The following is a 25,373-nucleotide window of genomic DNA, read 5'->3' on the forward strand; positions in this document are numbered from 1 at the left end:
TCCGACATCTGGGCTAAACAAGTACTTATTACATCAAGGTTCTTCTTCTTCACGACAATCGGAGCAGGCTACCTATACAAATCTACCTGGTCTAAAGTCATCACTACTCCACTGACATAACAGTACTACTTCCTTTTGGCACGCGTCATCGCCGGGCCCACTTCGGTGGCCAGCAATGATGCCATGCAGCACCTGTAGATGGAATAGGAAAAGAGCGGTGTACAACTAGAACAGCACTCTGTAGAGTGCATACCTCTGCCAGGCTGAGCAGTTTACCTTTTGTACCTCACCGATAGGCCGGATCTGGATTCGGAACTGAACCACAATCTAATCGGCTTTTTATTGTCGCCTAACAAACTTGTCCACCTCGTTTTGTAATCATCCATCCACAACTTTTTGAAACATCATGTTATATTGTGGCGGACACGAAAGCTCACTGGCGTGATGGCATCATTCCGCGCACCAAGTGGGTTTTTTTTTTTCGGGTGACACCGTCACAATTTCGGTCTTCGAGGCCAGCCGATAGGCAAAGTGTGACCGGAAGGGACGAGGTTCTCCTGACCACGTGGCCCTTGACTTGGTTTGTCCGCACAATGTGGGCGCTTTCAGGATGAACTTTAGCCGGTGAGCGTTTGGGCGCCCCGGTCTGATACTGCCGCCCACGCGCAGAACAACTTGTGAGTGCACGTGGGTCCCGGCGGTCCCACTGGCCTAGCGCTACCATGTTTAGACAGCGAACTCCGTCCCCGGGCACCGGCACCTACTCCCGGAAGTTTGAGAGATCAGCAGTGCCGGGCACGGTAGGACACCCGCGGAGCCCCGGCGGACCGGGGACGCGTGAGCCTACGCGTTAGCGTGCTACGGCGGAATCAACGGCTTCGGCCACGGCCGAGCCGATACTCGGCCCGGTCGCCCGGAAATGAACTGGTTCGACGCCCGCGCTAGAGAGGTCGCGGGCGACTGAGATGTATTAACAAATGATTAATTAATTTGAGACGTCCGATTTCTAGTGTTTGGAAATTTGGAAGAGCTTGACCCTAGCCTTTCCCTTGCGAGGGCAAGGAGGAACTTAACACTTGACACTTAAGCTTAGTTTGAAGTACACCCTGCCAGCGCTCCCGGTGGGACGGCAGGGCAACCAGAAGGGACGAGGTTCTCCTGACCACGTGGCCCTCGATCTGGGAAGCGAGAGGCGTTCCATTAGTGGACGCGCCCCTCACGCCCGACTTTTGGGCGGCCCCGGCAGGCCGTTTGTTTTGACGTTCCGTGACAGGCCCCGCACCCCCACCTCCGGGCCGACCGGGTGACCGGAATGAATCCCGGTGTCCCGATCCGAACCTTCAGAGCGGGCCGGCTGGGGAGTGCCAAGCACCCCGTACCTGCACTTTCCGTCCCTGCGGTCCCAAATACCGGAACCACCCGAATACCACTTTATTCGACAAAATGAGGTGCGGCCTACAGCCTTAGAAAACCAACCCTATAGAAGTCAAATGGTCCAATAAAGGGTGATGGGAGGGTGATGGGAGGGTGATGGGCGGGTGATGGGAGGGTGATGGGACGGTGATGGCAGGGTCATGGGAGGGTGATGGCAGGGTGATGGGAGGGTGATGGCAGGGTGATGGGGGAGGTGATGGGGGAGGGTGATGGGGCAGGGTGATGGGGCAGGGTGATGGGAGGGTGATGGGAGGGTGATGGGGGAGGGTGATGGGAGGGTGATGGGAGGGTGCAATAATCCGGTGCAATAATCGAAAACCGATTCAAAATGGCCCCTCGCTACGATTTTCCACGATCACATTTTATTTTCACCACTTCAAATCGACCGAATTTCACCAAATAAGATACCACACTCGCTGCACTGATGTCATTTTTACGGCAAAAGTGAAAACAGATTTTAATTTGGAAATAAAACGAAAGCGTGCACAATGGAATCATTTGTGCCGCATGACGCGGTGACGTCATCGCGTTTCCACCTTAAAAAGACTTATTTGATATAAGTTAATATTTTGATATAAGCCTTAGAAAACCAACCCTATAGAAGTCAATACCTCCGACGACACAGGCGCGCATTCGTGCCGCGTGACGTGGTGACGTCATCACGCTTTCATCTTAAAAGACATTTGATATAAGTTAATATTTTGATATAAGCCTTAGAAAACCAACCCTATAGAAGTCAATACCTCCAACGACACAGGTGCGCATTCGTGCCGCGTGACATGGTGACGTCATCGCGCTTTCATCTTAAAAGACATTTGATATAAGTTAATATTTTGATATAAGCCTTAGAAAACCAACCCTATAGAAGTCAGTACCTCCAACGACACAGGCGCGCATTCGTGCCGCGTGACGTGGTGACGTCATCACACTTTCACCTCAAAAGACCCATTTGATATAAGTTAATATTTTGATATAAGCCTTAGAAAACCAACCCTATATAAGTCAATACCTCCAACGATACGGTAGGAACGGGTAGGCATGGCCGCGGGATATACACCGGGCGCGCAGCCCGGAGCGCTCCAGTGCTACAGTGGAGCTCTTATAATAAAGACTCTTTGAACTAACCGTGTTGTCCGCTTCCTCCTTGCTATACAAGTAGCGCGCGTAGCACCGCGCTTCATTGGTGACCCTCCGACGCTCTGGTCAGCCGTCGCTGACCACCCGAACCCGCCACAGCAATGGCAACCAACGCGGTCCAAATCAAACTCCCCGAGTTCTGGGAGGCTCAAGCCGAAGTTTGGTTCCTGCAGGCAGAAGCCCAGTTCCGACTTCGAGGCATCACGGTGGACGAGACCATGTACTGCCACGTGGTCGCCTCCCTCGGGCCCGGCATGGCCGCTCGCGTCATGTCGGTCCTGAGGAACCCACCGGCCGATGGCAGGTATGAGGCGATCAAGCGTCTCCTCCTCACCACGTTCGGCCTCACGGTGGACGCACGGGCCGACCGCCTCCTGGACCTCCCCGAGCTCGGTGACATGCGACCGTCGGTCCGCATGGACCATATGCTGTCGTTGATGGGTGACGAAACCCCGAACGCTCTATTCCGGGCGTTATTTCGACGCCAGCTGCCGGCACGAGTACGCCTCGCCTTGGCCGGTTCTGCGATGACGGAACCACGAGCTCTCGCTGCCGAGGCCGACAGGTTCTTCGGGGCTTTGGACACGCAGGCGAGTTTTGGCGCGGCCGTCGCGAATCCCGAGGCTGATGCACACCTCGTGGCTGATGCTGATGCACACCTCACGGCCGCCACCACGCCCCGCCCACCACCGCCGCCGCGGAGAAAACCGCGGCCTCCGCCGCCTCTGCCACCAACCTGGTGTTTTTTCCACGCCCAGTTCGGCCACGAGGCTCGGCAATGTCGCCCGCCGTGCTCATTTGGAAGGTCGGGAAACGCCCGGGCCGGCCCTCGGTAGTGGCACTGAGCGCCGGCCGTTCAAACAGCCTACTGTTCATCACGGACACCTTATCCGGGCACCGTTACCTGTGCGACACGGGAGCGCAGGTGAGTGTCGTTCCCGCTGGTACGTCCGACAAGCAGACCGTGGGCCGGGGCCCCGCGCTGCTTGCTGCCGCGTATGTCCATTCGCACATACGGAAAACGCTGCCTTTCTCTGCGGTTCGGAGGGCAGGTTTTCCGGTGGTCGTTCGTCACTGCCGACGTGCCTATGGCACTGCTCGGCACGGACTTCCTGTGTGCCAATGGTCTGCTGGTGGACGTAAAGCACAGAAGGCTTGTCCAGGCTGAGACGTTCAGCTCGCTCGCTTGCGCGCTGCCCACCTCGTTGAGCAGCTCCCGGAGCGGCTCATCGAGGGGCTCGCTGAGCGGCTTGCTGAGCGGTTCGGTTCCGGCCAGGTTCATCTGTACGCTTCCGGCAGCGAACGAATTCACCCGCCTCCTCGCCGGCTTCCCGGCCCTCACGCGGCCCACCTTCTCGGCGGGGGCCGTCAAGCACGGGGTGGAACACCACATCCCCACCGCCGGGCCACCGGTCTATGCCGGGCACGCCGCCTCGAGCCGACGAAGCTCGCGGTAGCGAAAGCGGAGTTCGCTATGCTGGAGCGGCTCGGCAGCGTGCGGCGCTCCGAGAGTGCTTGGGCGTCGCCGCTCCACATCGTGCCAAAGCCCGGCGGGGGATGGCGACCGTGCGGGGACTACCGGCGCCTCAACGACGCCACCACCCCCGACCGCTACCCCGTCCCCCACATTCAGGACTTCTCCGCCCGGTTGGCGGGCATGTCCTTCTTTTCAAAGGTGGACCTCATACGCGGCTACCATCAGGTCCCTGTCAGGCCGGAGGACATCCCGAAGACGGCGGTCATCACGCCATTCGGTCTTTTCGAATTTCTTCGGAGGCCCTTCGGATTGAAAAATGCGGCTCAGGCATTCCAGCGACTAATGGACAGCGTCGTGCGCGACTTGGATTTCGTCTACGTCTACCTGGACGACATCCTCGTCGCCAGCGCGTCCCGCGAAGAGCACCTACACCATCTCCGCATGCTCTTCGAACGTCTGGGCCAGCATGGCCTCATCGTGAACCCCGCCAAGTGCCGGTACGGCGTCGCTGACATCGACTTTTTGGGGCACCGCATCACCAGGCATGGGGCCATCCCCCTACCGGCCAAGGTGGAGGTGGTGAAGGGGTTTCCACGCCCCCGCACGATCAAGGGGCTCCAGGAGTTCCTGGGCATGGTAAACTTTTACCATCGGTTCCTGCCCTGCATCGCCCAGCTCCTGCGTTGCACGAGGCCCTCCGAGGGAAGCCGGGCAAAGGTGACGTTACCTGGACCGAGCAGATGGACGCAGCGTTCGCGGGCGCGAAGCTCGCCTTGGCTAACGCCACCATGCTCGCGCACCCGGCGCCCAATGCACCGATCGCCCTCACCACCGACGCCTCGGACTACGCGGTGGGCGCGGTGCACGAGCAATGGGTGCGTGGTGCCTGGCAACCGCTGGCATTCTTGAGCCGGCAGCTTCGCCCGCCCGAACGCCGTTATAGTACCTTCGACCGCGAGTTGCTCGGGCTTCACCTGGCGGTCAGGCACTTCTGCCATCTGCTCGAGGGCCGTGCGTTCACGGCCTTCGTCGACCACAAGCCACTGGTCTTCGCGATGGGCAAGGTCGCCGAGCTGTGGTCGGCCCAGCAGCAGCGTCACCTCTCGGTCATGTCCGAATATACAACGGACATCCGGCACGTCGCGGGGAAGGACAACCCGGTGGCGGATTGCCTTTCCCGGTCCGTCGCCCACGCAGTCCACCTTGGCATCGACTATGCCCGGATGGCGGCGGACCAGGCCGCCGACCCCGGCGTCCAGGCCTTGCGAACCGCCGTCACAGGCCTCCGCGTCACCGAGGTGCCGTTCGACGGCGCGAGCACGGCCCTCTTGTGCGACGTCTCCCTCGGGCGACCTCGCCCCATCGTGCCCGCGGGCTGGCAGCGCCAGGTTTTTGACACCATCCACGGCCTGTCCCACCCGGGCACGAAGGCCTCCCAGAGGTTGGTCGCCGACAAGTTTGTCTGGCATGGCCTCCGGAAGGCCGTGCGCGGCTGGACCAGGACGTGCCTCGCGTGCCAGCGCGCGAAGGTGCACCGGCACACCCAGGCCCCAATGGCCCCGTATACGGTGCCGGAACGTAGGTTCGACCACGTGGACCTGGTGGGACCTCAGCCCCCCTCGCGGGGTTTCACCCATGTCCTGACAATGGTGGACCGCACCACCCGGTGGCCGGAGGCCGTGCCTTTGGCGGCGACGACGGCGGCGGACATTGCGCAGGCGTTCATCTCCACCTGGGTCGCGCGGTTCGGCGCCCCCGGACATCTCGTCCGACCGCGGCCCCCAGTTCACCTCGGAGCTCTGGGGGTCGGTCGCGCGGGGGCTCGGGGTCCAGCTGCACCGAACCACGGCCTACCACCCCCAGGCCAACGGCCTGTGCGAGCGGTTCCACCGCTCGTTGAAGGCCGCACTCCGGGCCACCCTCCGCGACGGCGGCTGGGTCGACAGGCTCCCCTGGGTCCTGCTGGGCCTCCGGACGGCACCCAAGGACGACCTGCGCGCATCCGCGGCGGAGTTGGTCTTCTGACAACCGCTGCGGGTGCCGGGCGAATTCCTCCCCGACCCCACGGCACCATGGTCCGCGGCGAAGGAGCGCTCCGCGCTGCAGGAGACCGCCCGGAGGTTCGCCCCGGTGCCGACGGTGCACCACGGGCACCCGCCTACGCACGTCGCCCCGGAGCTTCGCACCGCGGAGTACGTCTTCGTCCGGCACGAAGCCCACCGGACACCACTGCGGCCCCCGTACGACGGGCCTTTCCGCGTGCTGGAGACCGGGGTGAAACATTTCACCTTGGACATCGGCGGTACTCCCGATCGCGTCTCAGTGGATCACCTCAAGCCGGCCCACCTCGACGTGGACCACCCACCGCTGGTGGCTCGGCCCCCACGTCGGGGCCGCCCCCCTGCGGGCGGACCCCCGGCACCGCCCAGGCCCGCCGGCACGCCACCCCCCGGTCCTGCACCCATCCCGGGTGCAGCCGGAGGCATCCCAGCTGGCATCCCTGCACCCCGGACGCCGCCAGTCGCCAGAGGGCGCTTCGGCCGGGTCATCCGTTTGCCCCGCAAACTGGCCCTCCAGGTGCGCGGGAATTCTGGGGGGGGGGGGGGGGCGCGTGTGGCGGACACGAAAGCTCACTGGTGTGATGGCATCATTCCGCGCACCAAGTGGGCGGCGGCCACGCCCGAGGGGTAGGCGTGGCCGCGGGATATACACCGAGCGCACAGCCCGGAGCGCTCCAGTGCTACAGTGGAGCTCTTATAATAAAGACTCCTTGAACTAACCGCGTTGTCCGCTTCCTCCTTGCTATACAAGTAGCGCGCGTAGCACCGCGCTTCAATATATTGTTTTAGCCCTATCTCTCAATGGCGACAAATCACTTAAAACTGTTTTCCACAACTTTTTGAGATAACCTGTTCACAAACTGACAAACAAACAGACAAGGGTGAAAATATAACCTCCATCCATCTCCAGTGTCGGAGGTAATAATTCCAAACAGGACATCATTAGGACATCATAAAGGACACAAACAACAGGCATGAATAACTAATGTAACTTGTTATATAGGGTGGTGTAAAAGATGCTGTATCAACGGCGGTAAAAGTTTTGATTTTTTTTTCTACAACCTCTAAGATCTTTTATGTTAATTCAATTGAATTATATACGTTAACACCGTAGAACACAAATTGCCTTTTTGGCACTTTAAAACTAGCAGGACTTGAATGAAATATTACGGCATTTTACGTCGTCATGACCAATCAAATTTGCCGCTCGCAGACCCTGTCCGCTTCCTTGTTTTGCAATACTGTGCGGCCTAATGTGTTCTATGAACTCTAACTTTGTGGTCAAGGGTCCAAGCTGGTCTAATGGGGTCTAAAGTGTCTTACAGCTCTTCAGGGTCTTTGTGCCTTTTGGGTCTTTAGCATATTTTAGGTCCTCTGGGTCATTTGGGCCTTTGAGGTCTTCAAGGATTTTGGGGTCTTTTGGATCTACAGGGTCTTTAGGTTCTCTGGGTCTTTGGATCTTCGAGGTCTTTTGGGTCTTTAAGGGTTTTTGTGGTCCTTTAGGGTCATTGGGGTCTTCTGGGTCTTTTGGGTATTCTGGGTCTTTGGGGTATTTTGGGTCTTTGTGGATATTTGGGGTATTTAGGTCCTTGGGGTATTTTGGGTCTTCAGGCTCTTTGGGTCTTTTGGGGTCTTGGTTAGCTGAAGGGTCTTGAGGGATTTTAAGGGTCTCTAAAGGTCGGAGGGGTCTCAGCAGTCTAAATAGTTGAAAGGTACTGTGTATTCCAACAGCACGTAATTAATAGACGTATGTAATTAATAGACAGGATGCAACCCACATTCAACCAGTATGTAATTAATAGATATATAGTGACATAGCTTCACCACCTCACAGCTTCACGGACCATGTTTTTCAGATATATATTTGAAGAAGAATAAGACGTTTTGGTCACAAATATACATACATACATAAATACATACATAATGCTTTGTCTATAACCATATACATTTTCTCCATTATAATTATACTAGCGAGGTACCTGTGCCATGCACGGGTGGGAAGCCAGAAGCAAACAATGTAGAAACGGTGAATGCTAAAGCATGGAAGCAATAAATTCCATATTTCTGTGCCAACTTCAGTCGAACGTCAGACATGGACAGCTCGTTTGTGAATGACTTGGGAAAAAACGGTGAATGCTAAACCATAGAACCAATAAATTCCACATAGTCATGACCAAAAATATTGGCACCCTTGCACTTTTTTCAAATAATGCACCATTTCTTCCAGAAACTTGTTGAAATTAAAAAATATCTTTGTATCCACATTTGTATTTCTTTGGTTTGCAGTGGAACAAAACAAAAAAGCTGAATCAATCACTAAATCTTAGCTTATTCCACACAGAAATCCTAAAATGTTCTGGACAATATTGTTGTGGATCTTGACGCCGGCCTTCTCCCCTTACCAAGGGGGGATTTGTCCCCTTGTCTTTGACTGGCCTGGCGGGACCCGGGACCTATGACGTCCTTCCCGGACAGCGCGAAATAGGGTATTAGGACTGGAATTCGTTATTACCTAATTACTCGCGCTGCCCTGAAACGAGGAAATAAGCCCCGCACGAACCACGCGTGTTGAGACGCCGAGCGGTGCGTACACGCGATCCGTGCCGTTTATATAGTGAACCCGGTTCTAGCGATCTTATTCGTGCCACGCTTAGTCAATGGATAAATCACAAAAGCGGTCGAATTGGAAAAAGGAAGAACAGGTTTATTTACACTATTTACAATGATTCCAGAAAAAGGGAACACAGTGCAGCCTTATACAGTCTTAACTTAATACCCAGGACAAACGGGCCCATCACACACACACTCACACGGGGCTTGCAGCTGCAGGATGATGGTCCGCGTCCAAGGATGGCTCCCGTGCAGCTCCCTCCGGTCTCCGGCTCGTCCCGTGCAGATGGTAAGAAGAGAAGGCAGGAGCTCTCCGCGTGTCGTCTTGTATGCACAGGGTTATTACGGGGCGAATGGTAGGGTGTGGGCTCTGGCGGTTAATCACTGGCAGGCTATTACCGCGTTTACTTGCGTGGCTGAAGTAGGCGCTATTCGCCACCGGCGCGTCTGGCTGCAGCCATGTATTCAACGCCTCTTCTTCCTCTCCTCTGGTGCGTACGTTATATGCGAGGTACAGTTCAAAGCCTCGAAGCGAGCGATGCAAGTCAAATTCTCCTTCAAAGTCCGGCTCGTAAATTCTCTCAAGTGCTCACAATGCGCTCGCCTCCTCAAGTCCTTTGTCTCTCTCCACTTGCGAGTCAGTCCTCTTCAAGGGCTTTGTGCACCGACTTATATAGGCACGCTCCGCGAACCTTCTAGATCTCACCAGACGCACCTCTCCACACCCTCTCATGCCATGCCGCTAGAGCCCTGGTTGGCTGGTGGCTTTTACCGAGACAGATTACCGAGACAGATAAGAGAGTTCGGTCTTCAGAACGGAGAGATGTTGTTTCCTGGCTCTCCTGAGGGTGGACACACACTTGTTTCGGGCTTTGTGAAAGGAAATGAGATTTCCTTCCGTTGGATTTGCTTTCCAGGAGACGAAAGCAAGTTGTTTCTGGGCAACAGCCTCACCACAAGATTCCGTGTACCATGGACGGGAGGAAGGGTATGACAACTGAAGACGAGATGGGATAAATCTGTGCATGAGAGAGAGCAATTTACTTTGGAAGAATTCCCAGGATGAGTTGATGTCAGAGGTGGTAGAGATGGGAGACCAGTCCAGATGATTGATGGCTGCTTGAAGACCGTGCCAGTTGGCCTGAGTGAAATGCCAGACTCGCCGACGCTGAGGAGGCTCTCTGAGAATGGTTAGAGAGATGTCCACTTTAACAAGCACATGATCAGATGAGCCGATTGGAGCAGAAGAAGAGCAGCAGACATTTTCAGGGAAGTTAGTCATAACCAAGTCCAGAAGAGAAGATGCTCCGTTGACTGAGTTCCGGGTCGGGAAATTTACAGATTGTGTCAGTCCCAGTGAGTCGCATAAGTCCTTTGCTGAAGAGCCATGGCTGGTGAGAGAGGTACCCACACCCAGCCAACTGGCATGGTGACAATTGAAATCACCACATATGAAAAAGAGAGAGTTGGGATGGGTAGATAGAAGTTGGTCCATATTATCAGACAGCGAGATGTAGATGGGGTCATCACTGTTTGGTGGACGGGACAACACACATATGAACAAAAGGTGGGAGCGAAGGGGAAGCCGTAGCCAAAGGTATTCCTGGGGGTGAGGTGGAGAGAGGGCAGTGCAGGGCGAGTGAGGAAGAGAGTTTTTTTATAAAGATAGCAACCCCACCTCCAGGACGAGGCTCAGGTCTATCATACCGGAGGAGGGAGTAACCTGGGAGAGATACCAAGGAATCAGAGACATCATGAAGGAGGAAAGTTTCTGTTAAGCAGATCATGTCTGGTTTGTCAGAAGCAACCTGTATGGAGAGATCAGTCAAGTTTGAGCGAAGGCCCTGGATGTTTGAGGTCCATACCGTTAATGAAGAGGAAGGGGGAGCATCGGATACAGAACAGGGGGGGATGGGGGGGGGTGGACGGGTAGGGTAAGATGTGGAAGAGGAGGAAGAGGTAGGGAGAGCTGTTGAAGGTGTGTCAGAGATTTCAGAATAGCTTGGAGAAAGGGAAGAATGGGGCAGACAAAAGGTTTTATGGTGATTGGGTGAGGCACAGCGAGGTGTTATTTGAGGAGGGGGCAGAGCGAGGCAGAAGGTTGGGGGAGATGAAGGTGAAAGTTGGAAGGGGGAAGAAGCGGGGAGGACGCTTTGAGGAGGAGGGGTGAGAGGGGAGTCTAGGAGGCGAGGAGCAAGGGAGAGTCTCGGAGGGGAGGGGTGTGGGGGGAGTTTAGGAGGGAAGGGGCAAGGGGGGAGATTTGGAGGGGAGGGGCAAGGTGGTAGATTTGGAGGGGAGGGGTGATGGGGAAGTTTTGGAGGGGAGGGGTGATGGGGAAGTTTTGGAGGGAAGGGGTGATGGGGAAGATTTGGAGGGGAGGGGCAAGGGGGAAGATTTGAAAAGGATGAGTGATGGGGAAGATTTGGAGGGGAGGGGCAAGGGGGAATATTTGAAAGAGATGGGTGATGGGGAAGATTTGGAGGGGAGGGGAAAGGGGGTAGATTTGGAGGGGAGGGGGGATGGGGAAGTTTTGGAGGGGAGGGGTGATGCGGAAGTTTTGGAGGGAAGGGGTGATGGGGAAGATTTGGAGGGGAGGGGTGAGATTGGATTTTGAAAAGTGTACGATTAATGGGAAACGAACATTTATTGCAAAATGAGTTTCTTGAGACCTTCAAGTCAAAAATACGTTTGAGGACGCTGAAGGAGGGGTGGAGTGCCGGAGAGTTTCAGGAATTAAACTTTTAAACTCCCCCCCTACCCCTCCACTCCTGAACTCCCCCCTTGCCCTTCCACTCCTGAACTCCCCCCTTGCCCTTCCCCTCCTAAACTCCCCCCTCACTCCTCCCCTTCAAAACTCCCCCCCAACCCCTCCCATTCAAATCTCCCCCCATACCATTCCTCTCCAATTCTCCCTCCTCTCCCCTCCTCCTCAAAGCTGCCTCCTCCCCACTTCGTCTCCCTTCTATCTCATACCTCCACCCCCCCCAACCTTCTTCTTTCCTCTGCCCCCCCTCAAACAACCCCTCACTGTGCCTCATCCCTTCACCTTCAAACCTTTCATCCTCCTCATCCTTCCCTTTCTTGGAACTCTTCTGCAATCGCTGACACACTAACAACTGCTCTCCCTACCTCCCCCTCTCATCCTTCATCTTACCCTACTCCTCCCCTCCCCTGTCCTGTACCCGATGCTCCCCCTCTCTCTTCATTAACGGTATGGACCTCAAACATCCGGGGCCTTCGCTCAAACCTGACTGATCTCTCCATACAGGTTGCTTCTGACAATCCAGACTTGATCTGCTTAACAGAGACTTTCCTCCTTCAAGATGTCTCTGATTCCTTAATATCTCTTCCTGGTTACTCCCTCCTCCGGTATGATAGACCTGAGCCTCGGCCTGGTGGTGGGGTGGCTATCTTTATCAGAATCTCTCTTCCTCACTCTCCTTGCACTGCCCTCTCTCCTCCTCACCCCCAGGAGTACCTCTGGCTACGGCTTCCTCTCCGCTCCCACCTTTTGTTCATATGTGTTCTGTACCGTCCCCCAAACAGTGATGACTCCATCTACATTTCACTGTCTGACAACATGGACCAACTTCTATCCACTCATCCCAACTCTCTCTTCCTCATATGTGGTGACTTCAATTGTCATCATGCCACCTGGTTGGGTGTGGGATCCTCTCTCACCAGTCATGGCACCTCAGCAAAGGACTTCTGTGACTCACTGGGATTGACACAATCTGTCAATTTCCCGACCCGGATCTCAGCCAATGGAGTATCTTCTCTTGTAGACTTGGTTATGACTAACTTCCCTGCTAATGTCTGCTGCTCTTCTTCTGCTCTAATCGGTTCTTCTGATCATGTGCTTGTCAAAGTGGACATCTCTCTGGCCATTCTCAGAGAGCCTCCTCAGCGTCGACGAGTCTGGCATTTCACTCAGGCCGACTGGGACGGTCTTCAAGCAGCCATCAATCGTCTGGATTGGTCTCCCATCTCCACTGCCTCTGACATCAATTCTTCCTGGGAATTCTTCCAAAGCAAACTGATCTCTCTCATGCACAGATTTATCCCATCTCGCCTTCAGTTGTCTTACCCTTCCTCCCGTCCATGGTACACTGAATCTTGTGGTGAGGCAGTTGCCCTGAAACAACTTGCCTTTGCCTCTTGGAAGGCTAATCCAACTGAAGGAAATCTCAGTTCCTTCCACCAAGCTCGGAACAAGTGTGTGTCTACCCTCAGGAGTGCCAGGAAGCACTATCTCTCCTCACTCAAGAATGAACTCTCAAACCTGTCTCCTTCCTCCAAATCCTGGTGGCGTCTGGTCAAATCCGTTTCTGGTGTTTGTTCCCCCTCCATCCCCTCCCTTACCTCAAATGGCCACACAGTTGACATCGCACGTGACAAAGCCGAATGCCTCAACTCTGTGTTTGCCTCAAAATCCTTAGTCCCAAACCCATCTCTCTCTGTTCCCACCTTTCCCAGTCGAACCAAACTGCTCCTGGACTCTGTGACCTTCTCTCCTGACAAGGTGGAGGAGTTTTTGTCAAACCTCGACTCTGATTCTGCAACTGGACCAGATGGCATCAGCCCACGGGTCCTAAAATCCTGCTCTGCAGCTCTATCTCACCCTCTCTCTGTTCTTCTCACCCTATCTTTTGCTCAAGGTCATCTGCCAGCATCCTGGAAATCAGCAAACATTACCGCTTTACACGAAAAAGGTGCAAAAACAGATCCTTGCAACTACAGACCAATCAGCCTGCTCCCAATTATCAGCAAAGTCATGGAATCCATCATTGCTTCAGATATGAAATCTTTCCTCTTCTCCAATGGCTTGATCTCTGATCATCAATTTGGTTTCAGACCAGGTCACTCTACTCTGGACATGCTGCTTCTGCTGTCTCAACAATGGATGGAGGTCCTCAATGCCAAACAGGAAATCAGAGCTGTCTCCCTTGACATATCACGTGCCTTCGATACGGTCTGGCACCCAGCTCTGCTCACCAAACTCTCCTCCTATGGTATCCATGGAAATCTCCATGCATGGCTTGCGGACTTCCTCTCTGGTCGTAGTCAATGTGTGGCCCTGAATGGATTTCTCTCATCTCCCCTTCCCGTCCAGGCTGGAGTTCCCCAAGGCAGTGTGCTGGGCCCTGTGCTTTTTCTGGTCTTTATCAATGATCTCTCCGACTCTCTGGAAAATCCTCTGTATCTCTTTGCTGATGACTCCACTCTCTGCCGCTCCATTCCTCTTCCCTCAGATCGGCAGTCTGCAGCCTCCTCACTCTCTGAAGACCTGGACAAAATCACAGACTGGTCAAACATGTGGAACATGTCTTTCAATCCTGACAAATCTCACACTCTTACTATGTCTCTCCGAAAAGATCGACTGGACAACCCTCCCATCTACTTTCTCAACAATCCTCTCCAAGAAGTTCTGTCGCTCAAGCTTTTGGGTCTCACCATCTGCCATGATCTTTCTTGGGAAAACCACATTTCCAAGCTGGCCTCCAAAGCCAGTCACCGACTGGGCATCCTCCGTCGTGCGAAGTCCTTCCTAGGCACACCTGAGCTCCTCACCACATACAAGGCTTTCATCCACAGCTCAATGGAATACTGTTCTCCCCTATGGGCTGGTGCTCCTGCCTCACACCTGGCTCGGCTTCACGCTGTTGAATCCAAAGCTTTCAGAATCATTGGAATCTCCCGCGATGAAGCTATCTCTGAGGGCCTTTCACTCACTCACCGCAGGCAGGTAGGTGGTCTTTCTGTCTTCTACCGACTCCTCTCCGGCCTCGCTCCCCCAGCTCTCTCTGTGCTCTGTCCCCCAAATATTCCTACAGGTCGCACAAGATCTGCCAGCCACCCTCTGATGGTTAAACTGCCGAAATCTCGGCTCTCTGCTCACCTTCACTCTTTCATTCCTCTTTTCTCCTGCCTCTGGAACAAACTCCCACACTCACTTCAATCACACTCCTCCCTCCAGGTCTTCAAAACAGCTGTTCACCACCATCTCTTATCTTCCCCCATCCAAAACCTTGATCTTTTCTACCCCCACTAATTCACCCCAGATCCACCTTGTTTGGAATTCCAACTTCTTTCCTGGAAGTCTTGGCAGTGTCCATATGTTTTATACCTCTCCCACCCCCACCCCCTTCCCATGCCTTCCCCCCAATGCCCTCTCCCTCCCACAGTTCTCTCGATGTCTCCATGTCTCTCGGTCCCTGCTCTCAAATGTTGTTTGTGGCCTTCCCTCTCTCTCCCCATCTTGTCTACCGCTCCCGATGTTATTTGTTTTGTGTGTCTGTTTGTCTTTCTGTGTGATTAATGTTCGCTCTTTCACGAGCCTCGATCTTGTATACAAAAAACCCCCCCCAAAAAAAAAAAAAAAAAAAAAAAAAGGAGAAAAAAGGAACTGTAAGAGATGGAATTTTTTTTTGGAATGAATAGATTTGGTGAGCAAGTCGAACGCATCCTTTTATAGAAGAAGAAGAAAAAGGTGTTATAATATACGACAGAATACAGTTCTTCAGGGGAAAGTTTAAACATTTTTAACAACGTGATCACGAACAACGTGGGCGAAGAACGAACGAACAAATAAAAACAACGAATAAACGAATAAGAGAAGAGAAGAATTTTTTTTTTTTTTTGAGTTGAGATTTTAAACAAGGAAGCATGGGGTGAAAGACTGGGACAAAAAGCAGAGAACGAAAGTAATTGTAGCGCAATCGACGAACCGCTGAGAGAAAAACAAAGCCTCAAGGTCGGACACGGAAGCCTACTAGGCCTCAGAATACGCGGCACGAATTAACCGAAGATTTTGTATACAGGTATGAAAAATTAACACCGACAATCTTACTAAAGACACACTATAAGTACACACACCGAAAGATAGATACAGTTTCGACAAAAACACAATTGTGAAAAAATTACTTAACTTCGAAAGCGTGAGCGCATGGACAGCTTCGAAAAAACGTGACCTCCAATCTTGAAGCAATTTGATGCCAATTTATTCCTTTTCTTCCCAATTCGACCGCTTCTGTGATTTCTCCATTGGGTAAGCGTGGCATGAATAAGAACCGCTTGGATCGGGGTCTAGTAATTGATAACGGCCCGGATCACGTGTTCGCTACCGCTCGGCGTATCCACCAACACACGTGATTCGTGCGAGGCTTATCTCCTCGTTTCAGGGCAGCGCTAGTACTTAGGTAATAGCGAATCTGGTCCTACAACCCTATTTAGCGCTGTCTGGGAAGGACGTCATAGGCCTCGGGTCGCACCTGGTCAGTCAAAGACAAGGGGACTAATCCCCCCTTGGTAAGGGGAGAAGGCCGGCGCTGAGATCCGCAACAATATTCAAAACAGCATCATTCCAATCATACATTGATACTATAACAAAATACTGCGTTAAATGACGATTGTATTGAGATATTATCAAACCAGATCATTGTCGTCTTGTGTTCACTTCCTGATTCGGCAGCAGCTCCGCATGGAGTCAATTTCAAAATCATAATTTTATTGAGGAATTTATGAAACCTCCAGCCTTGCAACATCCTCTGGGACCCCAAAACGTTCCACAGAAGGTTGGGCGGGGCTAGCCCCAAAACTGAGGACGTAGTTTGGGGACGGACAGACAGACAGACACTCCTGTTTTATAATATAGATTTCAGTTTGGCATTTTTGGACATTCAATGCATGTTCCGAGGACAGCAGCATCTGCTTTCAACTCTAAACTGAAGGTACCACCACGGAGTACTAGGTGCCCATCAGGTAAGGCTCAGGTTCCGAGGTTTCTTACCTGCCTGACATATATGAACTGTAATTGGATGGTGTTGCCTCCAGTTTTGAATCGACGATGATTGACTGTACAAGGATGTAAGGATCGCCTGTCATGGTTATTGATTAGTTTATTGAGACAGGTCAGGGTCACATTTGAACCTTGCAAAGCAACATAGATAATGCCATCGCACATTATCTCAGGACCTCAGTTATTGTTCTTATTTGATATAGAAAAACATGTTGTTGTCGTCATCCTCATTAATTACATTTCCAGAGGCCTTGAGAAGAACTATTGTCGCAATCCAAATGGGAGGGAAGCCCCTTGGTGCCACACGCTCGATCCGAACGTCCGTTGGGAATTCTGCGATGTCCCTCAATGTGGAGCCGCTCCTGCTCCTCCTACCTTGGTCGCTCCTGCTGCTCCTACCTTGGTGTCACTGCAAAGCCCGACGGATGCCGTGCCAGGCCTGATGCCCAACATTGGTAAATGTCACTCACATTTACAGATGCACAGATACGCCGGCGTTGGTTATCATGTATCCAACTTTGCTAAACCGGAGAACGCTCACATTATGTTTGCAAAAGTTCACGAACCATGTTGGTCCTCAATTCCCCCTCCCCCCACCCCCCACACACACACTTTCATCAGCAGGTGAAATACACAAACACTCAGAAAAAGAGCCGAGCTGACTTTACAAAACAACGTCCCAGAAGTACACGTCATTCCACAAAGCCGGAAACAAGGGTTCATTTCTGTACTGCCAAATCACCTGTGGTGTTCTGAAGTTCTGAACTCAACGAATTCGTCCTCGCCGGGATAACCGCCTATCTCGGGTGATGGCGGCCGCATCCCGATGTCGATCGGATCGGGCGCATGAGGGGGCGGGGCTGTCGGCGAATTCCCCATCATCAGATTCCCCGGGCTGAGCTCCGGCCTAGCGATATCCCCGCACGGAGCATGAACAAGGGTTCATGAACTAGCAGTAGTAGTAGTCAGGTTCCCAAAACCGACCGGTGTTAAAGTACATCCATGAAACTGCAGATCCAGCCTCGGCCCAACAATTTGAACAAAAGGTTGTCAGACCGGAAAGGGAGCGTGACCCTGGTCGGGCCTCGGGGCATTGCTCTAGATTTCCTCACTGACCCACAGTCTCTTATTGCTGCAGAAGAGAATGTACTTTCATCAGTGACGAAGGTACGGCTTGCACCAGGCAGGAAGCTCAACCCACATGAACAGCCTCACAAGCTGATGTTTCCACTTTTATGGTGACAATCTGATTGAATTTGTGACATTTACATCGTGATACATTTACATCTTTCTTTCTTTTTTCTTTCCTCTTCTTTTTCCTCATTTCCCTTTATATGGGGTGAGGCCTAATGGTACCAAGCTGCTTGTTGTAAAAATCAAGGATACAACTGTGTCGCAAATCATGAGTTTAATCTGAATCAATCCCTAGCAATACCTGTGAAAGAAATCAGCAAATATAATATCAGTACGCAGCATTCATCTGGATCAATAACGGGTATACATCCAAGCATAAGCAAGCGCTGAGCAAAGTGATTCTACGTATCATTCTAGACATGCACCAAAGTGCACACGATATATGTCACAGGAGTGATCGCTGCGCTTAATGTTCGAGATCTGTATAACCTCCGCGCAGCGGACAAAAGTCGCATGACACCTGGGCTCGAACTTAGACACAATTTCCAAACATTCTCCCAGGGGTAAAAACTACACTTCTCCCAGAGGTTAGAACCAAGCTAGCAAGCTATGTAGCAGTGTAGGAAACTTCAGTGAGCAGATGATGACGTAAAAGAGCGAGCTATGTTAATCCCAGCTGAAGCGATCGGGACGGCGAATTTCTCTCCCTGTGCGCGTTCGATACACGTCAGGGGCTTCAGCCGCGAGTCCGAATTCGCCCTCGCCGGTATAACCGCCTATCTCGGGTGATGGCGGTGGCACCTCGATGTTGATCGGATCGGGCACATGAGGGGGCGGGGCTGACGGCGAATTCCCCATCATCGGATTCCCCGGGCTGAGCTCCGGCCTAGCGATATCCCCGCACGGAGCAAGATGACGCACCGAAACCGTAGACTCACGTCCATTTGGCAGCAGCACTCAAGCGTACTCGGGATTGGCTTGGAGAATACGAACCATGTCAACAAGCGGGTCTATTTACTCGGGCGAACCACGCATTTGAGGAAAGCCGGTCCGGGCTCGGCAAGCTAGCCAGACAGGCAAAGATCGGACAGCACCCATATTGCGCGAGTAACGAAACAGACGATCGTGAGGAGTTTGATTTGTAGCGGTGCACAATAAAGTCCGGATCGAGTTTAACACCCCGTGTACCATCCAAGTCCATCGGTCTAGTCCTAGTCCGCGGGTCTTAAGGCCGAGAGTAATGGCTTTCCATATAATGTCATTAAATCTTTCCACCTGACCGTTTGCTTGCAGCCTGTGCGGAGTGGTAAAACTAGAAGCAATATTTCGCTGAAGCAAAAAGATTCGCACATCTTGGGACAAAAACACAGCACCTCGATCGGTGTGTATATAGCCCGGATTCCTGAACATGGAAAACAAAATCTGCAGACACCGGATAACCGACCCAGCGGACATGTCACTGCACGGAAAAGCGAAAGGGAATCTGGAGAACTCGTCCACGATCGTGAGGAGGTAGCGAGAGCTACCCGAAGCCGGTAGACTAGCAGACGCATGTAGACCCGAAGCCGGTAGGGGCCCTTTGAAGTCCATAGACAATCTATCCCACAGCCTAGTAGCCTGGATCAGTGTACCCATCTGCGGTTTATAGAAACGGGGTTTGAATTCAGCACAAATGGGACAAGTGTGACAGACGGCGAATGTCCTCAACAGAGTAGGGCAAATTGCGACAGCGCACATAATGAGCCAGCCGAGTCACACCGGGATGGCACAATGTTTCATGAAGAACATGCAGATCCTCAAAGGAGGTGAGACTCGCACACACCGCTGGTCGTGATAGTGCATCCGCTGCGAGATTATCCCGCCCGGGGTGATACGTGATGCGAAAGCTATAATCAGCTAACTCTATGCGCCGACGAGTGATTTTCTCGTTCTTAATGCGTTGAACATGGCGTGTATCGTACATGAAAGCGACACTTTGCTGATCAGTGATGACCTCAAAACGTTTGCCAAACAAATATGGTCTCCAACGCATAATAGACTCAACTATGGCGTACGCTTATTTCTCGACAGATGAGTGACGTCTCTCCGCTGAGGAGAGAGTCCTTGAAAAGAAGGCCACAGGTTGCCCCCCCCACCCCCCCCCCCCCCGGGAGAGCGTGGCAGCTATCGCGTGGTCCGATGCATCGTTTTCCAAAACAAAGGGAATGTTTTCATCTATAGATGACACAGCGATGCCAGCTATGTCTGACTTCAGTCCATGGAAGGCAACCTTGGCGGCGTGACACTTGGGGAACACTTTGCAATCTACAAGGGGACGAAGCTTTTCAGAGAAATTTTAGACCCACTTTGAATAATGTGCAAACAGCCCGAGGTCACGCTTCAAAGAAGCACGATCATGTGGCGTGGCCATTTTGAGCAAGGGTCGCAGTCGCTCTTTGTCTGGGGTGATTGTGCCCTGGGTCACAGTGTACCCCAGAAGATCTATGGTCTGAGCCAAATAGCGACATTTAGCCTCGTTCAGGGTCAGACGGTACTTGCACGCAACCTTGAGGAAGCGCTGCAGATTAGCATCATGATGAGCTTGATCGTACCCACAAACTGTTAAGTTGTCCAAGTAAACAAAGACATCTGTTAAGTGTTCCTTAGCAATTATGTCATTGATGGCCCTTTGGAAGCATGAACCCATTTGTGACTCTGAAAGGCAAACGTGTGAACTGGTACAACCGCTGACCGGATTCAAAACCAGTGTAGATGCGATCGGCTGCAGCAATCGGAATTTGATGATATGCACTACGGAGATCTAAAGTGCTGTAAACCGCATACTGTGCCATCTGTCTGACCAGGGCATCCAATCCTGGGAGCAGGTAGGCATCCAATTCCGTAAATCTATTTATAGTCTGCGAGTAGTCAATTACCAAGCGTTTTCGATGATTTTCAGTCTGGACAACCAGGACTTGAGCTCTCCAAGGCGATCGACGACGTTCGACTATACCCTCTTTTAGGAGGCGACTAGTTTCCTGAGCAATAAATCGCGTATCAGCCCGGGAGTATCGTCGCGATTTAATGGCGACCGGTGTGCAGTCAGGAGTCAAATTGGGAAACAGCGACAGGGGTTCTATTTCCATCCTGGCCAGAGCACATACAGAAAGAGTATTATCCCTGCCAAATGTAATTTCTAACCGACCATGACGATGGAGGAAATCGTGACCCAACAGTACTTCTGCACATAACGTTGGTAAGACCATTAAACGAACATCGGATACATTTGGCCATTGATCACTAGCTTCAGCCGGCATTCCCCTTTAGTATGCATCCAAAGTGCCTGGGAAGCCATGAAAATACGGCGCGATGTCCCGAGAATCGGCCAGCCGTGCTGCTGGACGAGTCTCATGTCAACATAGCTCTCAGTCGAGCCCTTGTCAATCAAGGCATTTGCCATCTGACCCTCCATCGGCACCGGAACAACAGCGCTGGACAGGCTGAGTGGCCCGGAGGATGTCGAGACATCTAGAGGTGGCAATCGAGCCACACGCGTGGGCCCGACACCGTCCAGCATCGCACATGGAGCCGATCGAGCCCCGCGCGTTGGGATGATCCCAGTCAACATTGAGCGTGGAGCCGATCGAGCCCCGTGCGGTGAGATGATCCCAATCAACGTCGCGGGTGGTGCCGATTGTGCCTCAGGCGGTGAGAGGATCATGGACAGTGTCGAGCACGTACACCAGCCTTGTGACGCGCGGCATACTTTTGCAAAATGGCCTTTCCGAGCGCACAAGTGACACGTCGCTTCCCGCGCCGGGCAAACTGACCTCAAATGATTTCTGTTTCCGCAGAAAAAGCACTTAGCATTACTCCCGGCAGATGGGGCCGCAGCAGCAGCAGCTGTCAAGCTTGGGCTTGAAGCTTCGGGAGCTTCCGTTGTCTCCGATTCCAGCGGAGGATTAGCAACCGTGTGCTCCGCTGTAGCAGCACTCTCCGGGCGTTTCTCTCCGGTTAAGCCTGCCGTGACGTACGGGCGGCCGTACGCCTCCGATTGCATCTGTGCCTCGTGAAGTACGAGAGCCAAATCATGAGCCATCTGTAGCATTAGATTCGGCGTCTCCAGCAATCTCTGACGTATTTTCGGAGAGATCCCCGAGACAAAAAGAATCGTGGATAAGATCATCGCACACCTGTTCGTGCGTTTGGACTTCAGCAGTACAGTCTTTGGATAAACGATGAAGTTCCTGAATGAAGTGGTCAATGGATTCCGAAGGGTCCTGTCGTGGTGAATCGAGCTGGTAACGAGTGTAGACCATGTAGTCTTAATGTAAATTCGACGTAGCTTGGCTACGGCGGTGTCATAAGTATCACAATGAGAAATATACTCATAGACGGGATGCGTCACATGGGAATGTAGGACAGCTAGCCTGATCTCGTCCGTGAGGTCCGCATGGGATTGCAGGTAGCTTGCCAACAGACGCAGCCAGTGTTTGAGCTGGGCAGACGAGTCCGTCGCCTGAGGGTCTCCTCCGAAGGTAGGTAGTTGTAGCAACTTGTGAGACATGGCGATCTCGATCAAGACGAGAGATGATTCAGATTAAGTGTTGTAAAAATCAAGGATACAACAGTGTCTCAAATCATGAGTTTAATCTGAATCAATCCCTAGCAATACCTGTGAAAGAAATCGGCAAATATAATATCAGTACGCAGCATTCATCTGGATCAATAACGGGTATACATCCAAGCACAAGCAAGCGCTGAGCAAAGTGATTCTACGTACCATTCTAGACATGCACCTAAGTACACACAATATATGTCACAGGAGTGATCGCTGCACTTAATGTCCGAGATCTTTATAACCGCCGCGCTGCGGACAAAAGTCGCATGACACCTCGGCTCGAACTTAGACACAATTTCAAAACACTCCTTCTTCCCCATCTTTTGTGCAATACTCCTCACACAATCCTTTATTTCAGCAAACTCTCCACGATGCGCCACCTTATCTCACTTACATCCTTCCTCACACAATCTTCCCACACCATCCGAGCTCTACCTCTTTTCCCCCCTACCTCGCTTCTTTCTCTTCTCTTTGCTTCATTTTTACCTTTTTTACTTTTTTCTTCTTCTCCATTTGTTTGCCTCCATGGCCTCAACTAGCCATATACATGAGCACACAACTAATCATATACATGAACACACAACTAGCCATATACATGAACACACAACTAGTCATATACATGAGCACACCACTAGCCATATACATGAACACACAACTAGCCATATACATGAACACACAACTAGCCATATACATGAGCACAAAACTAGCCATATACATGAGCACACAACTAGCCATATACATGATCACACAACTAGCCATATACATGAACACACAACTAGCCATATACACGAGCACACAACTAGGCATACACATGAACGCACAATGAGCCATATACATGAACACACAACTAGCCATATACAGTCACGTGAAAAAGTAAGTACACCCCATGTAAAGTTTTGACTTTTTCAACATATTTCAACATACAGCTATTTGATCTTCATTTCAACAATATTGATAGATAAAGGTGATATAATATAACAAATATCATGAAACATTTACATTTTGTAGTCCATTGTATAATTTAAAAAAACATAAATGCAAATTTCGCATGTGGAAAAAGTAAGTACACCCCTACATTTATCACTACTTCAAATACCTAAAATTAGAATCAGGTGCACCAGCTCAGGTGCAAATGATTAGAACATCGTTCGAGAGGATCTTCGAGGAACCTGTCTTATTAAAACCTCAGACATTTAGTTTGGTTTGCTCTTTGTTGTTGAAGTGTACGGCGTCACCATGACTAGATCAAAAGAGCTCTCTGAGGCCTTCGGAAAGAAGGCTATAGATGCCTACGAGTCTGGGAAGGGATTTAAAAAGATCTCCAAACAATTTGAAATCAATCATTCGGCTGTCCGGAAGATCATCTACAAGTGGAGAAGATTCCAAACAACTGCCACCTTGTTCAGTTCAGGCCAGGCCGCCCCAGCAAGTTCAGCCCGAGAGCAGACTGCAAGATGCTGAAAGAAGTCTCTGAGAACCCCAGAATGTCATCACAGGACCTACAGGTAGCTCTTGTCACTGTTGATGTCAAAGTGCACGAGTTTACCTTTAGAAAGAGGCTGCACAAATTTGATCTACATGGGAGGTGTGCCAGGAGGAAACCTTTGCTGTCCAGAAAGTACATCAGGGAAAGACTAAAGTTTGCAAATGAACACCTAGGCAAAGACCAGTACTTCTGGAACAATGTGCTCTGGACAGATGAGTCAAATGTAGAGATATTTGGCCACCATACCAGAAGACATGTTTGGCGAAAACCAAAGACAGCATTTGACCACAAGAACATGATACCAACTGTAAAGCATGGTGGTGGAAATATTATGGTTTGGGGCAGCTTTGCTGCATCAGGGCCTGGGCGGCTCACCATCATAGGATCCACGATGAATTCTTCATTGTACCAGAGGGTGCTTGAGGATAATGTGAGGCCATCTGTCGGGAGGTTGAAGCTCAACCGAAGGTGGACCTTGCAACATGACAATGACCCTAAACATACCAGTAAATCCACCAAGGAATGGCTGAAAAGGAAGAAATGGAGGGTTCTGGAATGGCCAAGTCAAAGCCCGGATCTAAATCCCATCGAGATGTTGTGGGGGGATTTAAAACGAGCTGTGCATTCAAGAAACCCCTCAAACATCGCACAGCTGAAAGAATTCTGCATGGAGGAGTGGGCAAAATTTCTCCCAGTCGATGACAGAGACTGGTTGATAATTATAAGAAACGCCTACTTGAGGTTGTTTCTGCCAAAGGGGGCAATGCCACCTATTAGAGCCAAGGGTGTACTTACTTTTTCCACATGCGAAATTTGCATTTATGTTTATTTAAATTATACAATGGACTACAAAATGTAAATGTTTCATGATATTTGTTATCTTATATCACTTTTATCTATCAATATTGTTGAAATGAAGATCAATTAGCTGTATGTTGAAATATGTTGAAAAAGTCAAAACTTTACATGGGGTGTACTTACTTTTTCACGTGACTGTACATGAACACACAACTAGCCATATACATGAGCACACAACTAGTCATATACATGAACACACAACTAGCCATATACATGAACCCACAACTAGCCATATACATGAACGCACAACTAGCCATATACATGAACACACAACTAGCCATATACATGAACACACAACTAGCCATATACATGAACACACAACTAGCCATATACATGAACACACAACTAGTCATATACATGAACACACAACTAGTCATATACATGAACACACAACTAGCCATATACATGAACACACAACTAGCCATATACATGAACACACAACTAGTCATATACATGAGCACACAACTAGCCATATACATGAGCACACAACTAGCCATATACATGAGCACACAACTAGCCATATACATGAGCACACTTTTGGAACCCTTGAATTCACTGTGTCGTTCATCTGTAACTATTTATTTGCACGTGTTTCAAATTGGCCTTTTGTTGTTCGGCTGATGAAGCCATTAAGGCAGAATCAGTGCTGTCCAGGATTGGTGGAGGGAAAAAAACTTTTGATGATCCCAGCATCATTGCCCTCTCTCTTGGGGTTGTGGTCCATGGTACTTCTTTGTGGAGATTGATCTCCATCTCCCAATCTCTGAATTAATGCCCCT

At 51.4% G+C, this 25,373-nt stretch overlaps 1 protein-coding gene across 1 annotated transcript in view; it reads left to right on the plus strand.

Moving 5' to 3' along the window:
* LOC137428023 (plasminogen-like) overlaps positions 1-25,373 on the plus strand; it is a 387,719-nt gene that overhangs the window by 75,678 nt on the left and 286,668 nt on the right. The window contains exon 9 of the mRNA XM_068117937.2: positions 16,763-16,971. Within this exon, the coding sequence (XP_067974038.2) occupies positions 16,763-16,971 (209 nt within the window). The remainder of the gene's footprint in view (positions 1-16,762; positions 16,972-25,373) is intronic.

This window comes from Myxine glutinosa, chromosome 5 (genome assembly GCF_964187855.1).
Source record: "Myxine glutinosa chromosome 5, kmMyxGlut1.1, whole genome shotgun sequence".
Lineage (NCBI taxonomy): Eukaryota > Metazoa > Chordata > Myxini > Myxiniformes > Myxinidae > Myxine > Myxine glutinosa.